Raw genomic sequence first — 27,635 nt, forward strand, 5'->3', positions numbered from 1 at the left:
GAGCCTCAGGTCACGCTGAGGTATTTTCAATTTCTGTTTTCAATTTACGTTGTTCAAGAATCAACTCATATTGCGAGAGGTGGGTTGAACCTTTTAATTTCTACTTTTTCAAAATCAGCTCATATTGCGAGAGGTGAGTTGAGCCTCAGGTCACGCTAAGGTATTTTCAATTTCTTTTTTCAATTTACGTTGTTCAAGAATCAACTCATATTGCGAGAAGTGGGTTGAACCTTTTAATTTCTACTTTTTCAAAATTAGCTCATATTGCGAGAGGTGAGTTGAGCCTCAGGTCACGCTGAGGTATTTTCAATTTCTGTTTTCAATTTACGTTGTTCAAGAATCAACTCATATTGCGAGAAGTGGGTTGAACCTTTTAATTTCTACTTTTTCAAAATCAGCTCATATTGCGAGAGGTGAGTTGAGCCTCAGGTCACGCTGAGGTATTTTCAATTTCTGTTGTTCAAGAATCAACTCATATTGCGAGAGGTGGGTTGAATTTTTTAATTTCTACTTTTTCAAAATCAGCTCATATTGCGAGAGGTGAGTTAAGCCTCGGTTCACATGCTGAGGTATTTTCAATTTCTGTCTTTCAAAAAAAAATTCAACTCATATTGCGAGAAATGAGTTGAGCCTCAAGACACGTTGAGGTAATTTCAATTTCTGTTCAAAATGAGTTGAGCCTCAAGACACGCTGAGGTAATTTCAATTTCTGTTTTCAAAATTCAACTCATATTGCGAGAAATTAGTTGAGCCTCAAGACATGCTGAGGTATTTTTAATTTCTGTTTTTCAAAAAAAAAAATCAACTCATATTGTGAGAAATGAGTTGAGCCTCAAGACATGCTGAGGTATTTTCAATTTTTGTTTTTCAAAAAAATCAACTCATATTGCGAAAGGTGAGTTGAGCCTCAGGACACGCTGAGGTAATTTCAATTTCTGTTGTCAAAAAAATCAACTCGTATTGTGAGAGGCGAGTTGAGCCTCAGGTCACACGCCAAGGTATTTTCAATTTTCGTTTTTCAATTTCTGCCTTTAAAAAAAAAATCAACTCATATTGCGAGAGGTGAGTTGAGCCTTGGCTCACGCGCTGAGCTATTTTCAATTTCTGTCTTTCAAAAAAATCAACTCATATTGTGAGAGGTTAGTTGAGCTTTAGATCACACATTGAGGTATTTTTTCAATTTATATTTTTCAAAAAAATCAACTCACATTGCGAGATGTGAGTTGAGCCTCAGGTCACATGTCGAGGTATTTTCAAAATCTGTTTTTCAGATTCTGTTTTCAAAAATCAACTCATATTGCTAGAAGTGAGTTGAGCCTTGGCTCACGTGCTGAGCTATTTTCATTTTTTTTCAAAAAAATTCAACTCATATTGCGAGAGGTGAGTTGAGCTTTTTAATTTCTGCGAGAGTTGAGTTGGGTCTTTTAATTTCTGTTTTTCAAAAATCAACTCATATTGCGAGAGGTAAGTTGAACCTTCAGTCACATATCGAGGTATTTTCAAAATCTGCTTTTCAAGTTAAGTTTCAAAAAATCAACTCATATTGCGAGAGGTGAGTTGAGCCTTGGCTCACGTGCTGAGCTATTTTCAATTTCTGTTTTTAATGTCTGTTTTTAGAGAGTCAATTCATATTGCGAAAAATGAGTTGAGCTCAGGATCATATGCCGAGTAGAGAATAAAGATTGAAGCTGATTGAAGACGTCAGATTCTGTCTCCTTAAAGTTGCAGTGGAGTTGATCGAGGGTATCAGATCTTGCCTTTCTAGAGTCGCAGAAGAAAAGACCACAAACCTTATCTCACTGAAGCGATAGAAGAGTAGATTGAAGTTGTAGATCTCACCTTTCTAAAGTTACAGCGAAGTAGATCGAAGCCATACATTTCATATCCTTGAAGTTACATCGGAAAAAATTGAAGCTACAAGGCGTATATCACAAGATGCAGTGGAGTGAACCAAAGCTACAAGATGCGGTGGACTGAAAAGGGACTAACTAAACAAGAAGAGTTCCAAAGCAAGTCAAGACCTAGCAAGACCGGGCAAATTTGGTCTTCCTTGAAAGTCTTTGCTCTATTATCGTTGCACGACAATGAGCAAAGAGGGGCAGCTGTAGAAGCCCAAATTGCTCGGGCCCGATTATATCAAAACCCAACCAAACCTCTAAACCCACTAAAACCCTTAACCCATGACCCATTTACATCTACCCAAACCCATTACAAAACCCAAATATTAAACCCAATTCAAAAGCCCATTAAGCCCCCCAAAAAACTAACCCCCCAAAAAAAAGAAGAAAAAATCGAACCCCCTCCCAAAAAAACCAAGAAACCCTAGCCACCTAGCCACTTTCCCACTTGCCCCATTTTTCCTCCCATTTTTGATATCCATTGTCTACCACCACCACCTACAAAATAGAAAAAGAAATAATAGAAAATCATGTAAAAGATGGCTATAAAAAGCCATTCAAAATCATGTAAGGGGGGATTTTAGAAGGATTGAAAAAAAAAACACAAAAATCCCTTCAAATTTTGAACACAAAAGAAACATCAATAAAAAGGTTGCATCTTTTTCTTTTTTTCCTCTTCTTTCGAATCTTTTTTTTTCCTTTTTGTGTTGTTTTTTTTTCTTTCTTTATATATACATATATTGTTAAAATTTTTTTACCTTTTTCGGCCACCGTGGGCGGTGGCCGGCGGTGGCCGACGACGGGCGGCGACCGACGATCGACCTGTGACCGGCCCCCCTTGGCCGGATTTTTTCCCCCCCTCCCTTCTCTCTTCTTTCCCCCTTCTTTTTTTAGGTATTTTATATATATTATGTATATATTTTTTAATGCCATTAGTTATATATTTCTTATGTATATATTCTTAAATACTATTATATACATATATATATTTTAAATACCATATTGTGGTATATATTATTATTACAAATTATTACTATTGCTAGTATTATTATAACTATTATTATATTAGTGTATATTTTATGTACATATGTATAAATATATTTTTGCACATATCATTATTTTATATTATTGTTGTAAATTTTTTATGTATATATTTTTATGTACGTTTCCTAATATTTTCTTTTATTGTAGATATTATTATTATTATTACATACTTTTATTATATGCATATATATATGTATTTTTATGTACATATTATTATTTTATATTATTATTACCAAATATATCATTTTTCCTATTTTATTATTAGTACATGATTTGTTTTTATTTTGTAAATATCATTATTATTGTTATTCTAATATTCTAGTATTCCATGTTAATATTTTTCATTAATGATATCATTTTTTTTGCGTTCTTTATCTATTTTTAATTTCTCACTTTAGGAATATTTTTTCTCATGTTTTAATTAATTTCAAAAATAAGGCAATGTACCGATTTAATATTAAGCCATCGATTTCATCGCTATGTTGGGTGAAATTCGTCGGCTTGTGTTAAAAAACGGGACACCCTTTCTAAAAAAAAATCGAAAACTAAAATTCTCATTTTTCAATCGGATCACGATTAAATATTATATTGAACTCGTATTTTTGAAAATCAAGTCAACAAATGTTTATGAGATACCAATTTTGGGCGTCGCGAGGGTGCTAATACCTTCCTCGCGCGTAACTGACTCCCGAACCCCAATTTTGCTCTGAACTTTCACGTAGACCTAAATTTGGCCTTCTTTTTGTTTTAAAATAATTTTATTAGGTGTCCGATCACACCTATAAAAAAGGATCAGTGGCGACTCCCTTTGCTAATAAAATCAAAAGTTGGTTTTCAAATGTTTAATAAATCGCCACAATTAGCGACCAAGCGAAACTAAATTTTTTTTACGTCGCTACACCTACATCTTTGAGCACCAACACCGAAAGATAACTTCTTTGTCACAAAAAATATTTACACAATAATGAAAACTTCAATTAAAAGATTTCCCAAAATATACTTAAATAGACCAATGAGGGAAGACAAAATTTTTGGGATGATTTTCTAAGTGAAAGCTTAAAGCCTTTTATATAGTGGTGGATAGGCAGCATAGTTAATGCCCTTCTTCATGTAGGAAAAATGAGCCAATACCAACAAATACGACTCATTTTATTGATGAAAAGTGCTTCTTGTGGAAGGTTATAAATGTGCCAAGTTTGTTGTTCTAGATGGATCATTGGTGCTACGAGGAATCATTGAAAGTTTTATTTTCTCATTTATTCAGATTGGCGATAAATAAAGTGGCAAGAGTTCTGGAGTATGCTGTTGATTCCACGTTCGATCATAATGACTGTAAGCAGGCCAATTTGTCCGGGTTCACATCAAGACCAAATAAAGAAACAAAAAAACCAAAACAGTCCATTAAATGTCCAATTACATAACAAAACCCAAAAAAATAACTAGCCCAATTACAAATCCCTAACCCAAAACCCTGATGGCCCAATAGGCCCAATGCCTAAACCAAATCTCAACCAAGCCAAACCCTAGCCTAATGCTTGCGCCGCAACCAGCCAACACCTCCGTACGCTCCAATGTTTCAGCAGCCACGCCCGCGCCTCCGTACGCCAGCACAGCCCCCGTACTCGCGCCACGCACACCTGTACCTACAAAAAGGACGAACGCACAACAAAACAAAGAACAAATATTGTATTTTTTATCTACTTTTTTTCTTTCTTTCTTTTAGGCTATAAAGCCAAGATTTTTAATCTTTGTAAGGGGTTACGAAATATAGACACATTATGCATACGAAATGAAAAATAGAAAAAAGTAAAGAAAGGTGATTTCTGTTTTGAGTCTCTGGATCTATTGCATTCTTTCTCTATCTACTTCCTTCGTTTTTTCTTTCTCATTTTTTGCATTTAAAAACAAAAGAAAAGGGAAAACAAGACCTTACCTTGCGAATCCACCGTTGATCCTCTATTGCTTCGTCGAAATCGAAGCTAAATGGGGGATTTTGAGGCCAAAGAGCGACAAGTCGAAGCCAGAAGCCCGAGGCGCCGTTCTTGATGGCAGTTTGATGCTTGAGAAGGGGACTTAGGGTTCAGTTAAAGGGGAAAAAGAAAAGGCTAGGGTTGCATAAGAGATTCGGCTGAATGAAGGCATGATTTGGCCTTTTTAAGGAAACAAAAAGGGCTCCATTTCAACCAATCTAAATGGTTCAAAAACAACGTTGTTTGGTAAGAGCCCCGACCCGATCCGTTCCCGAATACCCTCAGGACCCTCGTGTTTTTACGGTGAAGGGTGATTTGCAAGATTGGCCCTCCCCCTTTTGCACTGCATTTCAATCCGCTTACATTTGTATTTCTTTGTTTTTTTTAAATTATCCCTGTAACTTGCGCGTATTTGCACTTTGGTCCGTGCTTCAGCGCTGCATTTTGGGGTCTGGATTATTTCCAGATTTGGTCCCTGCGCACATGTTGTACGCTGGTCCTTTTTTTTAATTTTTTAACAGTTTATTACATTTATAATTTGTCCTTTCCATTTTAATTCTATTTTAATTGAGTTTCCCTTTTTTATTTATTTATTTTGTGGTTCATTATCACTTTTTTTTTTGAGATACATTCAACATCTTTTTGATCCTTGTTTACTTATTATTTACATTTTAAGTTATTTTAATGATTGTAAAATCACTATTGTAATGCTTCTTTTTATACACTATTATTTGTATATATATACTTTATAACAAAGTTAATCTTATTTTATGCATATTATTAATCTTATATTATTTTATACATATAATTTCTTTTAAATTTTCTTATATTGTATTACATAATCCTACATAATATATCTTTTAAATTATTATTATATATGTATATATATTTATTGATGCCTATGTTTAATCTATATACATTACTAAACCTATGCATTTTGTACACATAGTTTTCTTTACATATAAGTATTTTCTTAAATCTATCATATATAATTTATAATAAAATTAATTTAATCTTAAATACATTATTAAGTACAAGTTTTTGTTACAAATAATTATTTCTTAATCTATTTAAGCATATGTTTTGTAAATCTATTGTGTGTATTTTCTAAAATTCTATTTTATCATGCATCTTGGCCACCCGTTCATGTTTATATATTATTAAGTTCTCCTTTATTGTATGTACTTTTTAAAATATTTTGACACCATGTACATTATTTGATTTTAAAATATTTATTTTATAACACATATTTTAACAATTATGTATGTATATCTCTAGTTTGTTTTTACAAATTATTTTAAATTCATCAATTCATATATTATAAGTTATGTGTTCATTAATTCATCATTATGTTGAAAAATATCTTATACCACATCAACTTCTAAATTCTATTTTGTTTTGTACATGTTTTGTGGATTGATTTATATGGTGCCATACATTGTTGTATATCATTTATTTATTGTTTTATTTGTTATATTAATTGTTTGTTATCCATGCTTGCGAGTTTGGTTATATATTTTAGATCATTTGTTATATTAATTATTTGTTATCCAAGCTTGCGAGTTTGGTTATATTTTTTTAGATCAGTTATGCTTAGTTATTAGTTTGTCAATTGGCATTGTATTTTATGTGTGCATATTACCCCAAGTTCTATTTTTCCTTTAGTCTACAAATGTCGCATTATGATTTCAACTTCTTCTTTAAATTTTTTTAACTAATTATTCTATTCTGTTTCAAGTCAAATTAATGCGTTTTAAGCTAGTTTTATAATTATTCATTTAAAAATTCTTTAAAACGAAGGCAATGTTTGATGTTTGGCAATTCGGGGAATCGTGCCCTATCGTTCTGGGTTGCAATTTCCCGTTTGTTCAAAATAATCGAGTATTCCTTTGGAATTTCACTCATGTCTTTAAAAATTCTTTAAAACGAAGGCAACGTTCGATGTTTGGCAATTCGGGGAATCGTGCCCTATCGTGCTGGGTTGCAATTTCCCGTTTGTTCAAAACAATCGAATATCCCTTTAGAATTTCACTCACGTTTTCTAAATTCTAAAATAAGGCAATGTTCAAAGTTTAGAAATTCGGGGAATCGTGCCCTACCGCGCTGGGTTTCGATTTTTCTTTGGACTGAATAATTGGGCATCCTTTTGTAATTTTCAACGTATAAACTTTCGGAAGTCAAAATTTATCGTTGTTTTCGGGGGTATAAAGGATCGTGTCCTATCGTGCTGGATGTGATGCTGCATTCCTCCGAAACAAGAGAATTTTGACAACCAGCTCGAGCCATTCAAATGCTTCAAAAGGAATCACATTTCAAAAACTCTTTTTAATATCAGACATAAGGATAGTATTTAATTAATTTGGTACTGATTTTGGGTGTAATGAGGGTGCTAATCATTCCTCATACGTAACCGACTTTCGTACCCATTTTCTCAAAATTTCGTAGACCAAAATTGTTGTTTTAGTAAACCAAAATGTTTTATTAAAATGACCAAAATTCTTGGTGATCCAATCATACCTAAACAAAAAAGATTGGTGGCGGCTCCACGTTTTATTTTCAAAAAGTCGATTCCCCGTCTTTCTTTAAATTTTAAAATAGTTTCAACAGCTTGGTGACTCCACTAGGGATCGAACAAGAGAGTTTAGCCTTAAAATCGATTATTTGTTGTCCTTTGTCGAAGTGTTGAAGATTTGTTTTGAAAATCATGATTGCATTTGTTTGTATGATTGTCATGATTCGGGTTCTGTAGAATAATATTGCATTACATTGCATGACCGCTGTGGTCACACTTTCTAAGTGGGAGTAAGAAACTATGCTTTCCACCTCAGCATGGGCTAGTGGATTGCTTCCGGGATACATCCGTACTTATAATTTCGTGAGATTTTCATCTCCGCATGGTCATAGGGAAATGTATTCCCCTGAATCGAACTTGATCCATATGAGTCTATAATGGGTAAGGATTGAGGAATCTGCTGGTTCAGGTACCTTATCTCTAGAACCGACCCGCATATAGCGAACCTTAAGAGCTATCATTGGGTGGAGTTATAATTGTCTTTTCTGTGCTTGTATTTTATCACTATTATTTGATACTAACTTGTGTTTTGTTTTGATTGTGTTTTGCATAACATTGCATACTAAAGGAGGTGTTGATTCGTATTCGATTACTAAGTTAGAAAGTTTGACATGGAGAATGAATTTCTTAATAAAGTTGAGGATAATGCAGCCGTCCGCGCATGGTTAGAGAAGTTGCAATCGGAGAAAGGGGATAGCTTGGCAGAAGGATATACATCAGAGTTACAGGAATTCACTCGCGTCAATGTGGCATAGAATGAGTTGCAAGAGTTGAGAGATATATGGGCTCGTTGGGATGAAGGAACCAAACAGTTGTTCTATCAGAGCTATGGTGACATATCTTACTTGCTAGATATTAAGGTGGACAAGCACCTGTTCCGAGTTATGGTTTAGTTTTGGAATTCTGCTTACAAGTGTTTTACTTTTGGGGAAGTGGATTTAGTACCTACCGTGGAGGAGTATACTGTTCTGCTCAGGTGTCCAAAAGTTCAAGTTAGAAAGACTTATACCAGGGTTTTTAATGGTCAGACTTTCGCGAAGAAATTGATGAACATTTCAGGGATGAGTGAGCCTAGGGTCACTACTCGGATTCAACAAAAAGGAGATAGTAAATGTATCCCTTGGGAGAATTTGTGAGATTTGGTTCTAACACATCTGGATGAAAGAAAGAGGGTCGATATCTTCGTCTTAATCATCTGCGGATTGGTAATTTTTCCTAAGGCTTTAAGGCACGTGGATGAGGCAATCACTGACTTATTCGATCATTTTGAGAAGGGAATCACACCTGTATTGGCAATATTGGTCGAGACGTTTAGATCCTTGAGCACGTGTCTGAAGATAGGAGAGGGGTGGTTTATTGGATGTGCACAACTATTGATGGTGTGGTTTCATGGGCCCTTTTGGAAGGTAGACAAGGTTTCTTATAAGGTCTTTTCTGAAGGTTATTCCCCATTAAAAGAGGAGGTAGCCATACAAAGGAGAGAGGATATCTCAGAGGAGAAGTGGATGGAAATCCTCTAAAACCTCAAGGAGGGGGACATAGAGTGGGGAGCTTATTGGATGGTTCCTGATGAAATCATGTATCGATGTGGGAACTTTGACTGGGTGCCATTGTTAGGAATTTGGGGAGCTACCAGGTATACTCTATTGCTTGCATTAAGGCAATATAAATCGAGGCAGTTTGTACCCATGACTTACGGGTTTGCTTAGTGTGAATTCTCCTTTAAAGGTGACCACTATAAAAAGAAGGTTCGGAAACTGTCTGATGCTTGGAAGCAAACTCGCTGGATGAAGAGGTTAGCTGTCGGTTCCATGGTGACTCCTGAATATAATAGATGGTTTAGGAAGAGGGTCAATGATAATGTTCTTAGGCCAAATTTGGAAGATACTAGACTTATGGTGGAATAATTACAAATCGCCCCGTTAGAGTTGGAAATTATAAAGCAAGACTTCGAGAAGAAGAGTTCTGAGCTTGGGAAAAAGATCGAACAATTGGAGGAAGAAAAGATGCATCTGAGATTAGACGTAGACGTTCAGAGATCAGAGGCTGAGAAGTGGAGAAAAGGGAAAAGTAAGGCCGAAGAAGATCTAGACAGTTTGAAGACAGATTATAAGAAGTTACGCCTGTCTATAAGAACTGCGGGGTTAGGTAAAACTTCCGAACAATGGCGCCATAAAATTCGAGAGGAAAAGACCAAAGTCGACCGGCGGGAAAGGAAATTCCGAGAGGCTCAGGCACGAAAGAAAGATTTAGAGAAAAGTCTGTCAGAAAGCAGAAACGAACGAGGTGAATTAAGGGCTAGAGTGGTAGAGCTCGAGAAGTCTCTTCATCAGTACTGAAGCCGCAATACCGCAATGGAATTGAGAGCAAGCTTGAGTAAGGTGGAAGAAATGAAAGGAAAACTAGAAGAATTGGAAGCGTCACTACAAAACTGTGAGATACGAATTCAGTTTTTTGAGACAAGTAAGAAGCGTTGGAAGGAGTATCTTCACCATGCGCAAGACCAAGTCAGAAAGAGATATTACATTATGGGGGAAGCCATAACCCAGATTCAGGAGGTAGCTGATTATTTGCAAGCTTTAGCGGTACAAGCAGACACACTGAGCGTGAAGTACAAGTTAGAGTCTGATCAGGGGCAGAAGCTAGCCTCGTTGCTTAGGAAAATTAAGACTTTGAGCATTAGAGTGAAGTTTTATTTGTAACTCAGCTTTATGTAAAGAATTTTATTTTCTAGTGAAGTTTTCTAAAGGGAATTGGATCAAAATTGATGCTTCCTTTGCATTCATGCATTTGCATTACATCACATCATTATGCATTAAAGGTCATAAAAAGTTTCTAATTAATTAAAAATCATTTCAGTAATCTGGAAATCAAGGAAAACCAACCAACTATGCACCCTTACAGTACAAGGAAAAAGTCAATGGATAAAAGACTTGAGAAATTGAAGCAAATGTAAAAGGACATGCAGTAACAGATGCAGTCACAGATGCAAGAGTAGCTAGCCAAGATTCAGTGAGAGATGAAAGAGCAAATGATGGAATCCCAAAGAGAGATGATAAGTCAATTGTCCCAATTACTGATGGGAAGAACGGATAAAGGAAAGGGTTCCATGGACAATGTTGGTTAAACTAATGAAGACCCTCAATACCCTCCTGGCTTCACTCCGAAACATGTACCGATACAACCTGAGATTAATCTACCAAGACCATCTGTTACAATTATGCCTCAGCAGATTCAAGCTGGAACTTCGTTACCGATGAATTTCCAAGCTGGCTCAGGCTCTAACCCTGTTAATAACTAGAATTATCCGCCTGTTCCCGATTTGGATGAAGTTGCAGAAGAAGAAAAGGCAAGGATAGAATCACAAAAATAACTAGAAGAACGGTGTGAATGGTTGGAGGAAAAATTCAGAGCTATGGAAAGCGCAGATAGTCATCAAGGGATTGGTGTTAAGGACCTGAGTTTGGTCCTAGACTTGATCCTTCCCCCCAAGTTTAAAATGTCTGAATTTGAGAAGTACAATGGAATGAGCTGCCCTGAAGCTCATATCACTATGTTTTGCAGGCGAATGACGGGATACGTCAACAATGACCAGCTACTAATTCACTGTTTTCAGGACAGTCTGGTTAGGGCAGCATCTAAATGGTATAACCAATTGAGCCGTGCTAAGATTAACTCGTGGAAAGACCTAGCTCAAGCCTTTATGAAACAATATAATCATGTGACGGACATGACTCCTGACAGGATCACTCTCCAGAATATGGAGAAGAAACCAAATGAAAGTTTCAGACACTATGCGTAAAGATAGAGAGAAGTTGCCATACAAGTTCAGCCGCCGCTTCTAGAAAAAGAAACCACGATGCTCTTTATCAACACTTTGAAGGCCTCGTTGCTTAGGAAAATTAAGACTTTGAGCATTAGAGCGAAGTTTTATTTGTAATTCAGCTTTATGTAAAGAATTTTATTTTCTAGTGAAGTTTTCTAAAGGGAATTGGATCAAAATTGATGCTTCCTTTGCATTCATGCATTTGCATTACATCACATCATTATGCATTAAAGGTCATAAAAAGTTTCTAATTAATTAAAAATCATTTCAGTAATCTGGAAATCAAGGAAAACCAACCAACTATGCACCCTTACAGTACAAGGAAAAAGTCAATGGATAAAAGACTTGAGAAATTGAAGCAAATGCAAAAGGACATGCAGTAACAGATGCAGTCACAGATGCAAGAGTAGCTAGCCAAGATTCAGTGAGAGATGAAAGAGCAAATGATGGAATCCCAAAGAGAGATGATAAGTCAATTGTCCCAATTACTGATGGGAAGAACGGATAAAGGAAAGGGTTCCATGGACAATGTTGGGGAAACTAATGAAGACCCTCAATACCCTCCTGGCTTCACTCCGAAACATGTACCGATACAACCTGAGATTAATCTACAAAGACCATCTGTTACAATTATGCCTCAGCAGATTCAAGCTGGAACTTCGTTACCGATGAATTTCCAAGCTGGCTCAGGCTCTAACCCTGTTAATAACTAGAATTATCCGCCTGTTCCCGATTTGGATGAAGTTGCAGAAGAAGAAAAGGCAAGGATAGAATCACAAAAATAACTAGAAGAACGGTGTGAATGGTTGGAGGAAAAATTCAGAGCTATGGAAAGCGCAGATAGTCATCAAGGGATTGGTGTTAAGGACCTGAGTTTGGTCCCAGACTTGATCCTTCCCCCCAAGTTTAAAATGTCTGAATTTGAGAAGTACAATGGAACGAGCTGCCCTGAAGCTCATATCACTATGTTTTGCAGGCGAATGACGGGATACGTCAACAATGACCAGCTACTAATTCACTGTTTTCAGGACAGTCTGGTTGGGGCAGCATCTAAATGGTATAACCAATTGAGCCGTGCTAAGATTAACTCGTGAAAAGACCTAGCTCAAGCCTTTATGAAACAATATAATCATGTGACGGACATGACTCCTGACAGGATCACTCTCCAGAATATGGAGAAGAAACCAAATGAAAGTTTCAGACACTATGCGTAAAGATAGAGAGAAGTTGCCATACAAGTTCAGCCGCCGCTTCTAGAAAAAGAAACCACGATGCTCTTTATCAACACTTTGAAGGCCTCTTTTATCACTCATATGTTGGGGAGTGCCACCAAAAGCTTCTCAGACATAGTGATGACAGGCGAAATGATTGAAAATGCTGTGAGGAGCGGCAAAATCGAAGTAGGGGAAAGTACCAAGAGGTCGGCCCCGAGGAAAAGAGATAACAAAGTGAACAACACGAGCACATTTAGTAAGGGTCAGTTCAAGTCACTCACCGTAAACTAACCAAAGATGGTGACCACCAATCAACATAGCACTGTGAGACAAGAATCCAATGCGAGGGCGAAACAGAAAGGCCACAATTCACGCCTATACCCATGACGTGTCGGGAGCTGTATCAGAACCTATTCAACGCTCATGTAGTGTCCCCTTTCTACCTAAAGCCACTACAACCCCCATTTCCCAAATGGTAAGACACAAACGCCCAATGCGAATACCATGCGGGAATCACCGGGCATTTGATCAAAAACTGCACCGCGTTCAAGAAGCTAGTGGAAAGATTCATTAAAATGGGCATTGTAAGGTTTGATGACTTAGCCGTACCTAATGTAGCAGGAAACCCGTTCCCCAATCATACCTACCAAGGAGTAAATGGGATAAGCGAAGGCAGAAGCAAGAAGATCAAGTATGAGGTTGCAGAGGTCAGGACCCCATTGAGACGGTTGTAGAAGGAGATAGTCAAAAGAGGATTAATTGTGTTGGATTTGAGAGAAGAATCTGAAGAAAAGAGGAACTACTGTGAGTTCCACAACGAGGTGGGGTATGAAATTCAAGAGTGTGTGAAGTTCAGGGCCCTTATGCAGGACATAATGAACAATAGAGAAATAGAGTTTTATGAAGAAACCAAAACCCCTGTAGAGGAAGATATATGTGCATCGGAGGGAGAATCGACGGTGCAGAACCAAACAGTTAACTACTCCGTGGTCATCATATCACGACCCAAAAGTAATGAAGCAGGAGTGCAATGCCACCGAGAGTCATAATCCAAAGACCTGCAGTCTTCCTCTGTAAAGACAGCAAGAGGGACCCATGGAATTATAACTGTAATGTGACGACTTCAGGAAAAGAGAACCTAGCTGACGCTTCAAAAGAGGACCAAGATATGGGCTCCTATACACGTAGCGGGAGACACTACGATTCAGCGAGCGAGAAGGTAAGACCCGTAAAAAGAAAAGCCATAGTGGTCAAAGAGATGAAGGAAAAAAGGGCCAAATCTGAACTTCTTGTTAATGAGCCGGTCAACGAAGAGGAGGCTAAAGAGTTTTTAAAGTTTCTAAAGCACAGCGAATACAGTGTTGTGGAACAACTGCGAAAACAACCAGCTCGTATCTCGGTGCTGGCCTTACTTTTAAGTTCGGAAGTCCATTGCAGCGCGCTGATGAAAGTCTTGAATGAAACATATGTTGCCAATGATATCTCCGTCAACAAGCTAGACCGCTTGGTTAGCAAAATGGGTGCCGATAACTTTATCTTCTTCAATGACGACAAGATACCACCCGGTGGCAGGGGGTTGACTAAAGCTTTACATATCACCATGCGTTGTAAGAGATATACATTGCTAATAGTATTGATTGACAACGGGTCGGCCTTAAATGTCCTACCATTGTCTACACTAAACAGATTACTTGTAGACAACTCTCACATGAAGGAGTGCCAGAATATAGTGAGGGCATTTGATGGTACAGAGAGAAGGGTGATGGGCAGAATCGAGATACCTCTTCTGATCGGGCCAAACACATATAAGGTAGATTTCCTAGTGATGGATATCAAGCCTTCATACAACTGCTTATTGGGGAGGCCCTGGATACATTCAGCCGGGGCAGTGCCTTCATCGTTGCATCAAAAGTTGAAGTTAGTATCAAAGGGACAGTTGATAACGATAAATGCTGAAGAGGATATCATTGCAGCTGTAAGTAGTGATGCACCCTACTTGGAGACAGATGACGAAGCAATCGAATGCTCATTTCGGTTCTTGGAATTTGTTAATGCGACATTCATTACCGAGGGAAGTAAGATTCTGACGCCGAAATTATCTAAAATTACGAGGATGAGTCTATAGTTAATGGTTGGAAAATGAGCTCTATCGGAAAAAGGACTTGGGAGACATCTTCAAGGAAGGGTTGAAACACCAGTACTGAAGGACAAGAGAGACCGCTTCGGCTTAGGATTTAAGCCGGATGCAAGACAAAGGAAAAAAGAGCTGGAAAAGAAACAAGAAAGAAAAAGAGTACGGTTGAAGGGGGAGAAAATCAAATGGGAGCTAATGATATTCCTCCATATATCGAAAACTTTTGTGTCTGGAGGAATCATTCATCTCGAGAGGGGCACGCCAAGAAAGGAAACCATAGAAGAAAAGTTAGATAGCTTAGACATCAACGCCACATACGAAGAAGGGGCTAGAGGAGAAAGTTTGTCGGGCTTTTGTCCCTACATACCTGGAAGTGTTCTGGATAACTGGACTGCGGAAGAGATTCCTGTAGTTTTTAGAGCTGACTCAGAGTAATGTCCAAAACACACTTATTACTTTAGGCCTAGGAGTAATAAGAATCTTTTGTGAAATAGGCTTATGTTCAAAAACGTTATTTCAATAAAATGCATAGTTATTATCATTTTGAGCAGATATTCTTGCATTCTTTCTATTTCATTCATAATCATATTATATAAATAATTATTTTGGATTCTTTTGTCCTTCGAACATTCTTCTAAACATCATTTCGTTCTTCATCATACCATACAGATACATATTCTTAAATTATTTTGGTTCTTTGTATCTCCCTTCTTCCTCATAACAGGTCCCCAGATATCAATGATATGAGTGACACTGCTAGCGGATCAGAGTCTCCTTTTGAGCGAGATATGTGTATAGAGGATTTTCAGGATTTAGAAGATAACCAAGGCTGTAACCTATCTCCTGATTTGTTGAGGATGGTAGAACAAAATGAGAAACAAATCCTACCTCACAAAGAATTAGTAGAAATTGTGAGCTTAGGAGAGGGACAAGAGGTGAAGATAGGAACTTGTATCACCATGGAGATGAAGCGAGACCTTATCAAATTACTTCAAGAATTCAAAGATGTCTTCGCATGGTCATACCAAGATATGCCCGGGTTGAACACTGATATCGTGGTGCACCGACTCCCCATAAAGGAAGAATGTAAGCCAGTTCAGCAAAAACTCCGAAGAATGAGGCCCGACGTCTTGCTAAAAAAGAAGAAGAAGTTAGAAAGCAGTTTGACACTAGATTTTTAAAAGTGGTAAAATATTCAGAATGGGTAGCCAACATCGTCCTCGTCCCTAAGAAGGATGGGAAAGTACGAATGTGTGTAGACTACAAAGATCTGAATAAAGCCAGCCTGAAAGATAATTTCCTATTACCTCATATTGACACCCTAGTGGACAATACGGCAGGACACTCACTGTTTTCCTTTATGGACGGTTTCTCTGGATACAACCAGATCAAGATGCATCCTGAAGACATGGAGAAGACCACATTTGCAACCATGTGGGGGACGTTCTACTAAAAGGTGATGCCATTTGGACTAAAAAATACGGGGGGCAACATATCAAAAGGGCCATGGTATCCCTGTTTCACGACATGATGCACAAAGAAATCAAAGTTTACGTCGACGATATGATCGCAAAGTCCCGAACAGAGAAGAAGCACGTACAAGTCCCGAGGAAGTTGTTCTTAATGTTGAAAAAGTTTCAACTAAAACTTAATCTGGCTAAATGTACCTTCGGAGCCAAGTCTAGAAAGCTTCTCGGATTCGTGGTTAGCGAGAAAGGGATTGAGATCGATCCAGACAAAGTCAAAGCCATACAAGAGCTATCTCCGCCGCGTACCCAGAAAGAGGTTCGAGGCTTTCTAGGAAGATTAAATTACATAGCTCGGTTCATTTCACAACTAACAGAGAAATGTGACCCTATTTTTCGCCTCATCAAGAAACACAACCCAGGTGAAAGGGATGAAGAATGCCAAAGAGCTTTCGACAAGGTCAAACAGTACTTATCCAACGCTCTGGTGTTGATGCCACCTAACCCCGATAAGCCATTGATATTATATTTGGTTGTATTTGAGAATTCCATGGGATACGTACTGGGTCAACATGATAAGTCAGGAAGGAAAGAAAAATCTATTTACTACCTTAGTAAAAAGTTCACTAAATGTGAGACAAGATATTCGCCAATAGAAAAGTTGTGTTGTGCCCTAGTTTGGACAACCCGAAGGTTGAGGCAGTATATGTTATATCACATGACTTGGCTTATTTCAAATCTGGATTCTTTAAAGTACATGATGGAGTCCACAGCTTTGAACGGAAGAATGGCCCGATGATAAATTTTACTTTCTGAATTCGACATAGTCTCTGTGAACCAGAAAGTAGTAAAAGGGAGTGCAATAGAAGATTTTCTAGCCAGTAGAGCTTTGGAATATTACGAGCCCTTGAACTTCAATTTCCCGAATGAAGACCTGATGTGTGTTGCAACCACTGAAAAAGGTACTTCGGAAGAACTTCCCTGGAAACTAAACTTCGATGGAGCATCAAATGCCGTGGGTAATGGAATCGAGGCAGTCTTGGTATCCCCAAATGGAGATCATTATTCATTTACTAGTAAATTGGATTTTAATTGTACGAAGAACATGACAGAATACGAAGCGTGCGTCATGGGTATCCGTGCAGCCATAGAACGTAAAATTAAAGTGCTAGAGGTGTATGGAGATTCTGCGCTAGTGATTTATCAACTCAAGGGAGAATGGGAAACTAGAGATCCCAAGTTGATCGATTATCAGAAACTGGTCCTTGAATTAGCTAAAAAGTTCGATGATATTGCCTTTCTCCACTTTCCACGGGACGAAAATCAGATGGTTGATGCTTTGGCCACCTTAGCTTCCATGATCAAGGTGAACAAATAATAAGATGTCAAACCTATCCGAATAAGCATTTATCAAACTCCGGCTCACTGTTACAATATTAAAGAAGACGAAGAAAAAGATGATCACTCTTGGTATCACGATATATTGCAATACGTGAAAAATCGTGAATACTCAGACCAGGCAAGCGAGAATGACAAAAGGACACTAGAAGATTGGCTATTGACTATGTCTTAGATGGGGAGATCCTATACAAAAGAAGAAAGGATCAAGTAGTATTGAGATGCGTAGATGCTATAGAGGCTAAGAAAATCTTGGAAGAAGTCTATGAGGGCGTCTATGGGACACACGCTAATGGCTTTACAATGGCTAGGTAAATTATGAGATTTGGGTATTATTGGTCCACTATGGAAGGAGACTGTGTCAATTACGCCAAGAAATGTGATAAATGTCAAATCTGTGGAGACAAAATTCATGTGCCTCATTCGCTGCTGCATGTCATGACTTCCCCATGGCTGTTCTCTATGTGGGGTATGGATGTGATTGGACTAATATCCCCGAAAGCTTCTAATGGGCATCGGTTCATCTTTGTGGTTATTGACTACTTCACCAAGTGGGTAGAAGCCGCTTCATATGCCAATGTTATAAAGTCGGCAGTGAGCAAATTCCTAAAAAAGGAGATCATATGTCAATATGGAATGCCGGAGAGAGTCATATCTGAAAATGTATTAAACTTGAACAATAGTGTGATAGCAGAAGTCTGCAGTCAATTCAAGATCAGACACCACAACTCGTCACCATATCACCCAAAAATGAATGGGCCAGTGGAAGCGGCCAATAAAAACATTAAGAAGATTGTGGGAAAGATGACTGAGACCTATAAAGATTGGCATGTGAAGTTACCATTTTCTCTCTTTGCTTATCGAACATCAGTCAGAACCTCTACTAGGGCAACGCCTTTCTCTTTGGTCTATGGAATGAAAGCGATTTTGCCAATCGAAGTCAAGATCCCGTCCCTTTGAGTGTTGTCGCAGTTAAAGTTAGATGAAGTAGAGTGGATCCAGTCTTGATACGATCAATTGAACTTGATTGAAGAAAAGAGGCTAAGAGCTATCCATAATAGTCAGATGTACCAAAAACGAATGATGCGGGCTTATGACAAAAAGGTTCGCCCAAGAGAGTTTCATGAGGGAGATCTGGTTCTGAAAAAGATCATTCCTATACAGAAGGATTTTAGAGGATAATGGATGCCAAATTGGAAAGGACCTTTTGTGGTAAAGAAAGCTTTTTCTGGAGGAGCATTGATCCTAGCCGAGATGGATGGTAAAAACTTGCCCAATCCTGTGAATTTGGATTCCGTCAAGAAGTATTTTACCTAAAGAGAGGGAGACCAAAGTGAAAACCAGCAAAGGGCGCTTTGAGACCCCCCCAAAAAGGAGAGGCCAAGGTGAAAACCCGCAAATGACACTTTAAGACCAAAGGGGTTTTTAAGTTGAAGACCCAAAAATGGGCAGCTCAAATCTTGAATACGGGGCATGTGGTAGCCTTGTCCTCCTCAAATTAACAAGAGGGAAGAACAGTACATCTTAGGGCATCAACAAAATACACGGGATCTCCTGAACACATTTTTAGCGTGAAATGGCCTTTGAGAAGTTGGAATAGTGAAGCTCGTGCTGCGATATCTGGGGCATCTTTTTCTCATCTTATATTGTACTTTAGCAGATTTGCTATCCTGTTTAATTTATTCACTTTGAGTTTTGCTCCATAAAATTCCATCTTGTCCATTATGATAATCTCTTTCGAGCATTTTTGTTGAAATCACGATTTTTGGACTTATAACATTCACACAACAGAAGTTATGCATATTACTCTGGAAGGTCTCTAAATGATACAAGGACCTGAAACAGGGCCACTAGTCAGGACTAACCAGATTCAAAAGTTGGAAACATTGGAAAAAATAGTCCAAATTGTGACTATTTCTTCAAATTTTCTGTCAAAGATACGGGGTAAACAAGAAGACACGATAGCATATCAATGATAGAACCCTGATGAACTATGAGCTATGACGCCTTAAGCATTTAAAAAGGAATCACTCTCATGACATTTACATTCATAATCATTCATCTAGTTAGGAGCGTTGGATTCATTTTGATCATGGCATCCTAATTATTTGGCAAAAGCATAGATACAGGAAACCAATTTTACAAATCATGTCCTTAGAAACGGTGTAGCAACATTGGTGAATTCACAGATCTTGTCTCCCTAAATAGTAGTAGAGCAGATCGAAGAAGCAAGCCTTAACCCCTTAAGTATTAGGGTAACAGGCTGAAGATTGCAGATCTCTCTCCAGTGGAGTAGATCGAAGAAGCAAGCCTTAACCCCCTAAGTAGTAGGGTAACAGGCTGAAGATTGCAAATCTCGTCTCCAGCGGAGCAGATCGAAGAAGCAAGCCTTAACCCCCTAAGTAGTAGGGTAATAGGCTGAAGATTACAGATCTCGTCTCCAGTGGAGCAGATCAAAGAAAACAAACCTTAACCCCCTAAGTAGTAGGGTGACAGGCCAAAGATTGCAGATTTTGTCTCCCTGAAGTTGCAGTGGAGCAAATCAAAGACAGTGAGCCTTAACTCCCTAAGTAGTAGGGTAACAGGTTGAAAATTACAAGTCTTATCTTCCTGGGGTTGCAGTGGAGCAGTTGCGGTAGAACAAATTAAAAGCTACAAGGCTAGTCTCTCTAGAGTTACAACGGAGCAAATTGAAGCAACAATTCCTATATCCCTAAAGTTGCAGAGGATCAGAACAAGGCTACCTCGAAGAAGAAAAACATCAAAGAAGTCATGATTCTGCGAGACTGGGCAAAATTGGCCCTCTTTGAAGTCTTTGCTCTATTCTTGTTACACGACAATGAGCAAAGAGGGGCAGCTGTAAGCAGGCTAATTTGCCCAGGTTCACATCAAGACCAAATAAAGAAACAAAAAAACCAAAACAGTCTATTAAATGTCCAATTACATGACAAAACCCAAAAAAATAACTAGCCCAATTACAAATCCCTAACCCAAAACCCTGATGGCCTAATAGGCCCAATGCCTAAACCAAATCTCAGCCAAGGCAAACCCTAGCCTAATGCTTGCGCCGCAACCAGACAACGCCTCTGTACGCTCCAGCGTTTCAGCAGCCATGCCCGCGCCTCCGTACGCCAGCACAGCCCCCGTACTCGCTCCACGCACACTTGTATCTGCAAAAAGGACGAACGCACAGCAAAACAAAGAACAAACATTGTATTTTTTATCTACTTTTTTTCTTTCTTTCTTTTCGGCTATAAAGCCAAGATTTTTAATCTTTGTAAGGGGTTACAAAATATAGACACACTACGCATACGAAACGAAAAATAGAAAAAAGTAAAGAAAGGTGATTTCCGTTTTGAGTCTCTGGATCTATTGCGTTTTTTCTCTATCTGCTTCCTTCATTTTTTCTTTCTCATTTTTGCATTTAAAAACAAAAGAAAAGGGAAAACAAGACCTTACCTTGCGAATCCGCCATTGATCCTCTCTTGCTTCGTCGAAATCGAAGCTAAAGGAGGGATTTTGAGGCCAAAGAGCGACAAGTTAAAGCCAGAAGCACGAGGCACCGTTCTTGATGGTGGTTTGATGCTTGAGAAGGGGACTTAAGGTTCGGCTAAAGGGGAAAAAGAAAAGGCTAGGGTTGCAAAAGAGATTCGACTGAATGAAGGCATGGTTTGGCCTTTTTAAGGAAACAAAAATGACTCCGTTTCAACCAATCTAAATGGTTAAAAAACGACGTCGTTTGGTAAGAGCCCCGACCCGATCCGTTCCCGAATACCTTCAGGACCCGCGTGTTTTTGCGATGAAGGGTTATTTGCAAGATTGGCCCTCCCCCTTTTGCGTTGCATTTCAATCAACTTACATTTGTATTTCTTTGTTTTTTTTTTAAATTATCCCTGTAACTTGCGCGTATTTGCACTTTGGTCTGTGCTTCAGCATTGCGTTTTGGGATCTGGATTATTGCCAGATTTGGTCCCTGCGCATTCGCACATGTTGTACGCTGGTCCTTTTTTTTATTTTTTAACAGTTTATTACATTTATAATTTGTCCATTCTATTTTAATTCTATTTTAATTGAGTTTCCCTTTTTTATTTATTTATTTTGTGGTTCATTATCACTTTTTTTTTGGATACATTCAACATCTTTTTGATCCTTGTTTACTTATTATTTACATTTTAAGTTATTTTAATGATTGTAAAATCACTGTTGTAATGCTTCTTTTTATACACTATTATATATATTTATACACTTTATAATAAAGTTAATATTATTTTATGCATATTGTTAATCTTATATTATTTTATACATATAATTTCTTTTAAATTTTCTTATATTGTATTACATAATCCTACATAATATATCTTTTAAATTATTATTATATATGTATATATATTTATTGATGCCTATGTTTAATCTATATACATTACTAAACCCATGCATTTTGTACATATAGTTTTCTTTATATATAAGTATTTTCTTAAATCTATCATATATAATTTATAATAAAATTAATTTAATCTTAAATACATTATTAAGTACAAGTTTTTGTTACAAATAATTATTTCTTAATCTATTTAAGCATATGTTTTGTAAATCTATTGTGTGTATTTTCTAAAATTCTATTTTATCATGCGTCTTGGCCACTCGTTCATGTTTATATATTATTAAGTTCTCCTTTATTATATGTACTTTTTAAAATATTTTGACACCTTGTACATTATTTGATTTTAAAATATTTATTTTATAACACGTATTTTAACAATTATGTATGAATATCTCTAGTTTGTTTTTACAAATTATTTTAAATTCATCAATTCATATATTATAAGTTATGTGTTCATTAATTCATCATTATGTTGGAAAATGTCTTATACCACATCAACTTCTAAATTCTATTTTGTTTTGTACATGTTTTGTGGATTGATTTATATGGTGCCATACATTGTTGTATATAATTTATTTATTGTTTTATTTGTTATATTAATTGTTTGTCATCCATGCTTGCGAGTTTGACTATATTTTTTAGATCAGTTATGCTTAGTTATTAGTTTGTCAATTGGCATTGTATTTTATGTGTGCATATTACCCCAAGTTCTATTTTTCCTTTAGTCTACAAATGTCGCATTATGATTTTCAACTTCTTCTTTAAAATTTTTTTTAACTAATTATTCTATTCTATTTCAAGTTAAATTAATGCGTTTTAAGCTAGTTTTATAATTATTCATTTAAAAATTCTTTAAAACGAAGGCAATGTTCGGTGTTTGGCAATTCGGGGAATCGTACCCTATCCTGCTGGGTTGCAATTTCCCGTTTGTTCAAAATAATCGAGTATTCCTTTGGAATTTCACTCATGTCTTTAAAAATTCTTTATAACGAAGGCAACATTTGATGTTTGACAATTCGGGAAACCATGCCCTATCGTGCTGGGTTGCAATTTCCCGTTTGTTCAAAACAATCAAATATCCCTTTAGAATTTCACTAATGTTTTCTAAACTCTAAAATAAGGCAATGTTCAAAGTTTGAAAATTTGGGGAATCGTGCCCTACCGTGCTGGGTTTCGATTTTTCGTTGGACTGAATAATTGGGCATCCTTTTGTAATTTTCAACATATAAACTTTCGGAAGTCAAAATTTATTGTTGTTTTCGGGGGTATGAAGGATCGTGTCCTATCATGCTAGATGTGATGCTGCATTCCTCCGAAACAAGAGAATTTTGACAACCAACTCGAGCCATTCAAATGCTTCAAAAGGAATCACATTTCAATAACTCTTTTAAATCTCAGACATAAGGATAGTATTTAATTAATTTGGTACCAATTTTGGGCGTAATGAGGATGCTAATCCTTCCTCATACGTAATCGACTCCCGAACCTGTTTTCCCAAAATTTCGTAGACCAAAATCGTTGTTTTAGTAAACCCAAATGTTTTATTAAAATGACCAAAATTCTTGGTGATCCAATCACACCTAAACAAAAAAGATTGGTGGCAGCTCCACGTTTTATTTTCAAAAAATCGATTCCCTGTTTTTCTTTAAATTTTAAAAATGGTTTCGACAATGACTGGGACGTATTCTTCTCTATACAACTAAGGGAGCGAGAAAAGAGATGCTTGGGGAATTGAAAAGTATGGTTTGGCAACCATAACTTATTCCAAAGCATTCTATTATTGCTTGGATGACTATTCTTGCCAGACTTGCTACATAAGGGGAACTTATTCTAAAAGGTCTTAATGTGGATGGGCAACGCAAGCTTTGTGATAGTGGTTTGGAGACGAGGGATCATTCTTTCTTTGATTTCGAATTTTCTCAACAGATTTGGGAAGCTGCTGTTAGACTTTGTAAAATTGATAAAAGGGCTTTGGCTTGGTGGCACCAACATGAGCTTCAGTGGGCATATACTAGACTTAAAAAGGGAAAGCTCTTATTACAATAATCCAAAAACTTGTTTGGAATTAATGTTGTAATTTACTTTGTATAGGAAGAGAGGAATAGAAGACAATTCAGAAATTAACAAAGGAGTTACTGAACATTGTCTAAGAGACTGTTCTTGCTAGACTTAGGGGGAAGATAATTGATAGAATTGATGCTGAACGTTAACTTGCAACAGTGTATCGGTCAGGGATTGATTGATTAATGGCTTGGTGTGTATAGTTTGATATGTACAAGAGATTGGTGTGTATAGTTTTCAAACAATAATCCATCATAATTAGTGTCCGAATACAAAAGAAAAAGGAAGTTCCATTACTTATTCATGACATAAAGTACATAAAAAATCACTCGACACAATAGCTCGACACAATAGATTTAGTAGCGTTTGGCATGATACAATTATTCAATTATAAGAAACTAAAACATAGCAATGGAATTTGAGCATAGGACTCAAATTGATTATTTTTAAAATTAAATTTAAGCCAAAACCGGGATTTTACTTGCCAATATGGGCATGTTTTCAATCGGAAATTGGTGGTGAGAGAGAAGCAAAGGCTTGGAGCTGCTCGCCAGAGTCGATGTGTTTTGCTGGTTTGGAAAAGGCAAAAAGGAAGAAATCCATGAAATCAAAATCCTTGAAAAGTTGAGGATGTTGCTCATCTATAAGCTCTTTGGGTGCTTTAATTATGGTACCCTCAACTGGAATGGCAAAAGTTGCTATAGAAAATCGATCTTTTTCTCCGCTCATTATCACTCTATGATTCACCGCTTTTAATCTCCCATTACTCCATGCCTTCAATTTTTGAAATCAAAATTAATAATCATTTTATGATAATTATTCAGATTCAACGCCACTAATCTAATATCTCTCTAAATATTTTATTATGAGTAAGATAAATTCAAAATTTTGAATCAAATTCTAGTGACAGCAAATTTTTGACCCTTAAATTTCATGTTCTATATATTTACATAGATCATATATGCATTTTAAGTTTTGCGTAATTTAAAATTGAACATTAATCACATATATACCTTGAGAGGATCTCCAACAACAAAGCAAAAGGAAGAAGGAGATAAAGACAACTTGATCCATTGGCCGTTGACCTCAATTTCTAGTCCTGAAACTTGATCATCACAAATGATTGTGCTGACAGGTTTATCAGTATGAGCAAAGAGTCCTTTCTCATACTCTCCCGGTGGAGGGGCCATGTATTTCATAAATCTCACCAGTGATTTGTAGTTTATCATCACAGACTCCCATTTCTCCCCTAATCCATAACTATCAATTATCATTAACCAAATTAACTTGTTCAACTCCTCTATTTGTGTCGTCATGGTATGTAGAGTGTTACTGATACGAAAGATCAAAAGAAAATGTGAAAAACAGGAATTTGCTCTACTCGAAACAAAAATGAATTCGAAATGATTACATAAAAGAACCAAAACATGAAAAAGATATAAGAATTTATTATTACCAAAAGCGTGGGTGACCATCTGGCCACATAAGTTGAGTAAAACTTTTAACAGAGTCATAGTTGGAGGCATCTTCAAGTCCGAAGCCTTCATACAACAAAGAAACCTGATTGCATGGTCCAACCCAGCCATGGTAAGGCAAGGGACTAACGTTCTTCTGTTTCCTTTCCACTGGGACCGCAATCAGTTCTTTCATCAACTCGAAAGTCTCTTCTCGGACTTTTGCTGAAATCTTTTCGTACACCACCTCAAAACAGCCGAAAGTCTCGCAAGCCTCTCGAACCCTTTTGCACAAACGGTGCCACCCATCAGTTCCTCGCTTCAAATCCGATGGACGGAACTCAATGACTGGGAACTCAATCTCAGCATTGACACCCATGTTCTTAACTTTATTTTGCTCTAAGGAAATGTTCTTTTGGAATAAATGAGCTTGTAGATTAACTTGGTTTCTCTTTACGTTGGGAGTCAGTTCTATTTATAGCCTTTTCTCAAGGGTGGCCAGGTGAATAGAAACATCTCTATTAACTTTCCGGTTCTTTTTTTAATTTGATTAACAGAGGCGCACTGGTCGCAGGAAATTCTAAACAGTACTTAATATAAAATTAAGAGTTGAATTCAATTGAAAGAATTGAACAAAAAAGGAAATAAGAGTTAGTTCCATATTACGTATCTAATCAAATAAGTTAAGGAATAATTTATATTAGGGTATTTTAATATATATAATTTTTAGGTACTAATAAAATAATATCATATCATCATCAATTTTTGAAAAGATACAAATATTAATTTACATTCAATGAGATAGGATATCATCTCTAATTTAATTATTATTTTTGGGAGAAAACGTTGAAACTATATGTGAGAAAAAACATAAACAAAAATAAATAAAATTTGAAAAATGTTTAAATCAATAATTAAAAATTATTTAAATATTTCTTTTTGTACTTTTTGATACCCAGTAAGCATTTGTCTTTGAAGTGAATGATTGATTTATTGTAAAGGTTATTAGGTATACAAAAATAAAGGTCTTTTTTTAGATGCATTTTAAAAGTTTAATTGCTATTTTTGAAAAAGTTTGAGGACTTTTTGCACCATTAAGCTAATTTTTGAACATTACAACTCGTAAGATAATCCATATGTATTTCATCCTATTTCTTTGAATTTTTTATATATTTTTTTGAAATTCGAATATTTTATTTTGTTAAAATTTAAATTATTTGTTGACTTGGCATGTAAAACAAATAGTGTAATAGCAATATGAAATATAAATAGATTGTCTCACCGGTGGCCACTCTAACATCGTTAAAAAAATTAAGGTTTTAGTCAATATTTTTATTAAAGAAAAATAATTTAACTTTTTTTGAAAGATAAATGACTAAATTTATCTTAAGAAAAAAAAGAAAAAATTAATAAAAATATAATTATTAAAGGTTAAATTTATTATTATATAAAAAAACTTTCTTCCAAATTAAGAAGGATGAACGTCATCACAAGTTGGCATATTGCTTTATTTTATTTTTTTTGGTGAAAGGCATGTTGTTTTATTAGACGAAACAGTAGGTTCATAAGTCCCTAGAAAAAGTCAATGTTGGGGAAGGAAAAGGTCGCTTGAAAGGATGGGGCTATACCCAGTTTTTAGGCTTCCACCACCTTCCTTTCTTGTATGTGAGTATGGTGGTGGAACCCATTCACATAAAACAATGCAAGTCCATGTCCATGGAGTCGGCCATGGAGCTGTATTGATAGCTAGCTAGTCCCCTCTTTAACAAGGGTAGCAATAGAGTTGTGGGGGAATGGATATTATCTTATTTACTTTATATCCTTTTAGATATATAAGTTTTCGATACCACGTCTTATTCTTTAAATTGTAATTATTATTAAAATAATTAATATATAAAATATTTAAAAATAGAAGACTTTGAAATTATAATTAAGTAATTGTATAATATTGGAAAAAGTATATTTGTATAATCTTTACAAGATAAATATATTTCATATTTATACTTTTTATTCTTCAAATCATAAAATATATAATTTTTACGTACTAATAAAAGAATATTATATCATTAATACCTAAAAATTATATATTTTAAAATACTCCAAATATAATTTATTCTGTAACAATTTATTAAGATTCTCTTCCATTTGAATGATTAAAATATCAGTGTAATTTATGGCTAATTGTTAGCTCTTAAATTTGAACGTCAATGCATGCAT

At 36.4% G+C, this 27,635-nt stretch overlaps 1 protein-coding gene across 1 annotated transcript; it reads right to left on the reverse strand.

Moving 5' to 3' along the window:
• Positions 1-24,261: 24,261 nt before the first annotated feature.
• LOC107938007 (probable 2-oxoglutarate-dependent dioxygenase AOP1) lies at positions 24,262-25,870 on the reverse strand. Its single transcript, XM_041085715.1, has 3 exons — positions 25,421-25,870; positions 24,978-25,296; positions 24,262-24,738 (listed from the first exon to the last, which is right to left on the reverse strand). The coding sequence occupies exons 1-3, from the start codon at positions 25,795-25,797 to the stop codon at positions 24,466-24,468; spliced, it is 969 nt and encodes a 322-aa protein (XP_040941649.1). The 5' UTR covers positions 25,798-25,870; the 3' UTR covers positions 24,262-24,465.
• Positions 25,871-27,635: the final 1,765 nt, after the last annotated feature.

Source organism: Gossypium hirsutum, chromosome A13, assembly GCF_007990345.1.
Source record: "Gossypium hirsutum isolate 1008001.06 chromosome A13, Gossypium_hirsutum_v2.1, whole genome shotgun sequence".
Classification (NCBI taxonomy): Eukaryota; Viridiplantae; Streptophyta; class Magnoliopsida; order Malvales; family Malvaceae; genus Gossypium; species Gossypium hirsutum.

Bases quoted from the DNA above. Each gene is read 5' to 3' on its own strand.
- LOC107938007 (XM_041085715.1), bottom strand. From the start codon at position 25,797: ATGGGTGTCAATGCTGAGATTGAGTTCCCAGTCATTGAGTTCCGTCCA. The intron at 25,297-25,420 runs GTAATAATAAAT...CTTTCGTATCAG, and splicing joins GATGGTCACCCACGCTTTTG to TAACACTCTACATACCATGA. The intron at 24,739-24,977 runs GTATATATGTGA...CAAAAATTGAAG, and splicing joins TTGTTGGAGATCCTCTCAAG to GCATGGAGTAATGGGAGATT.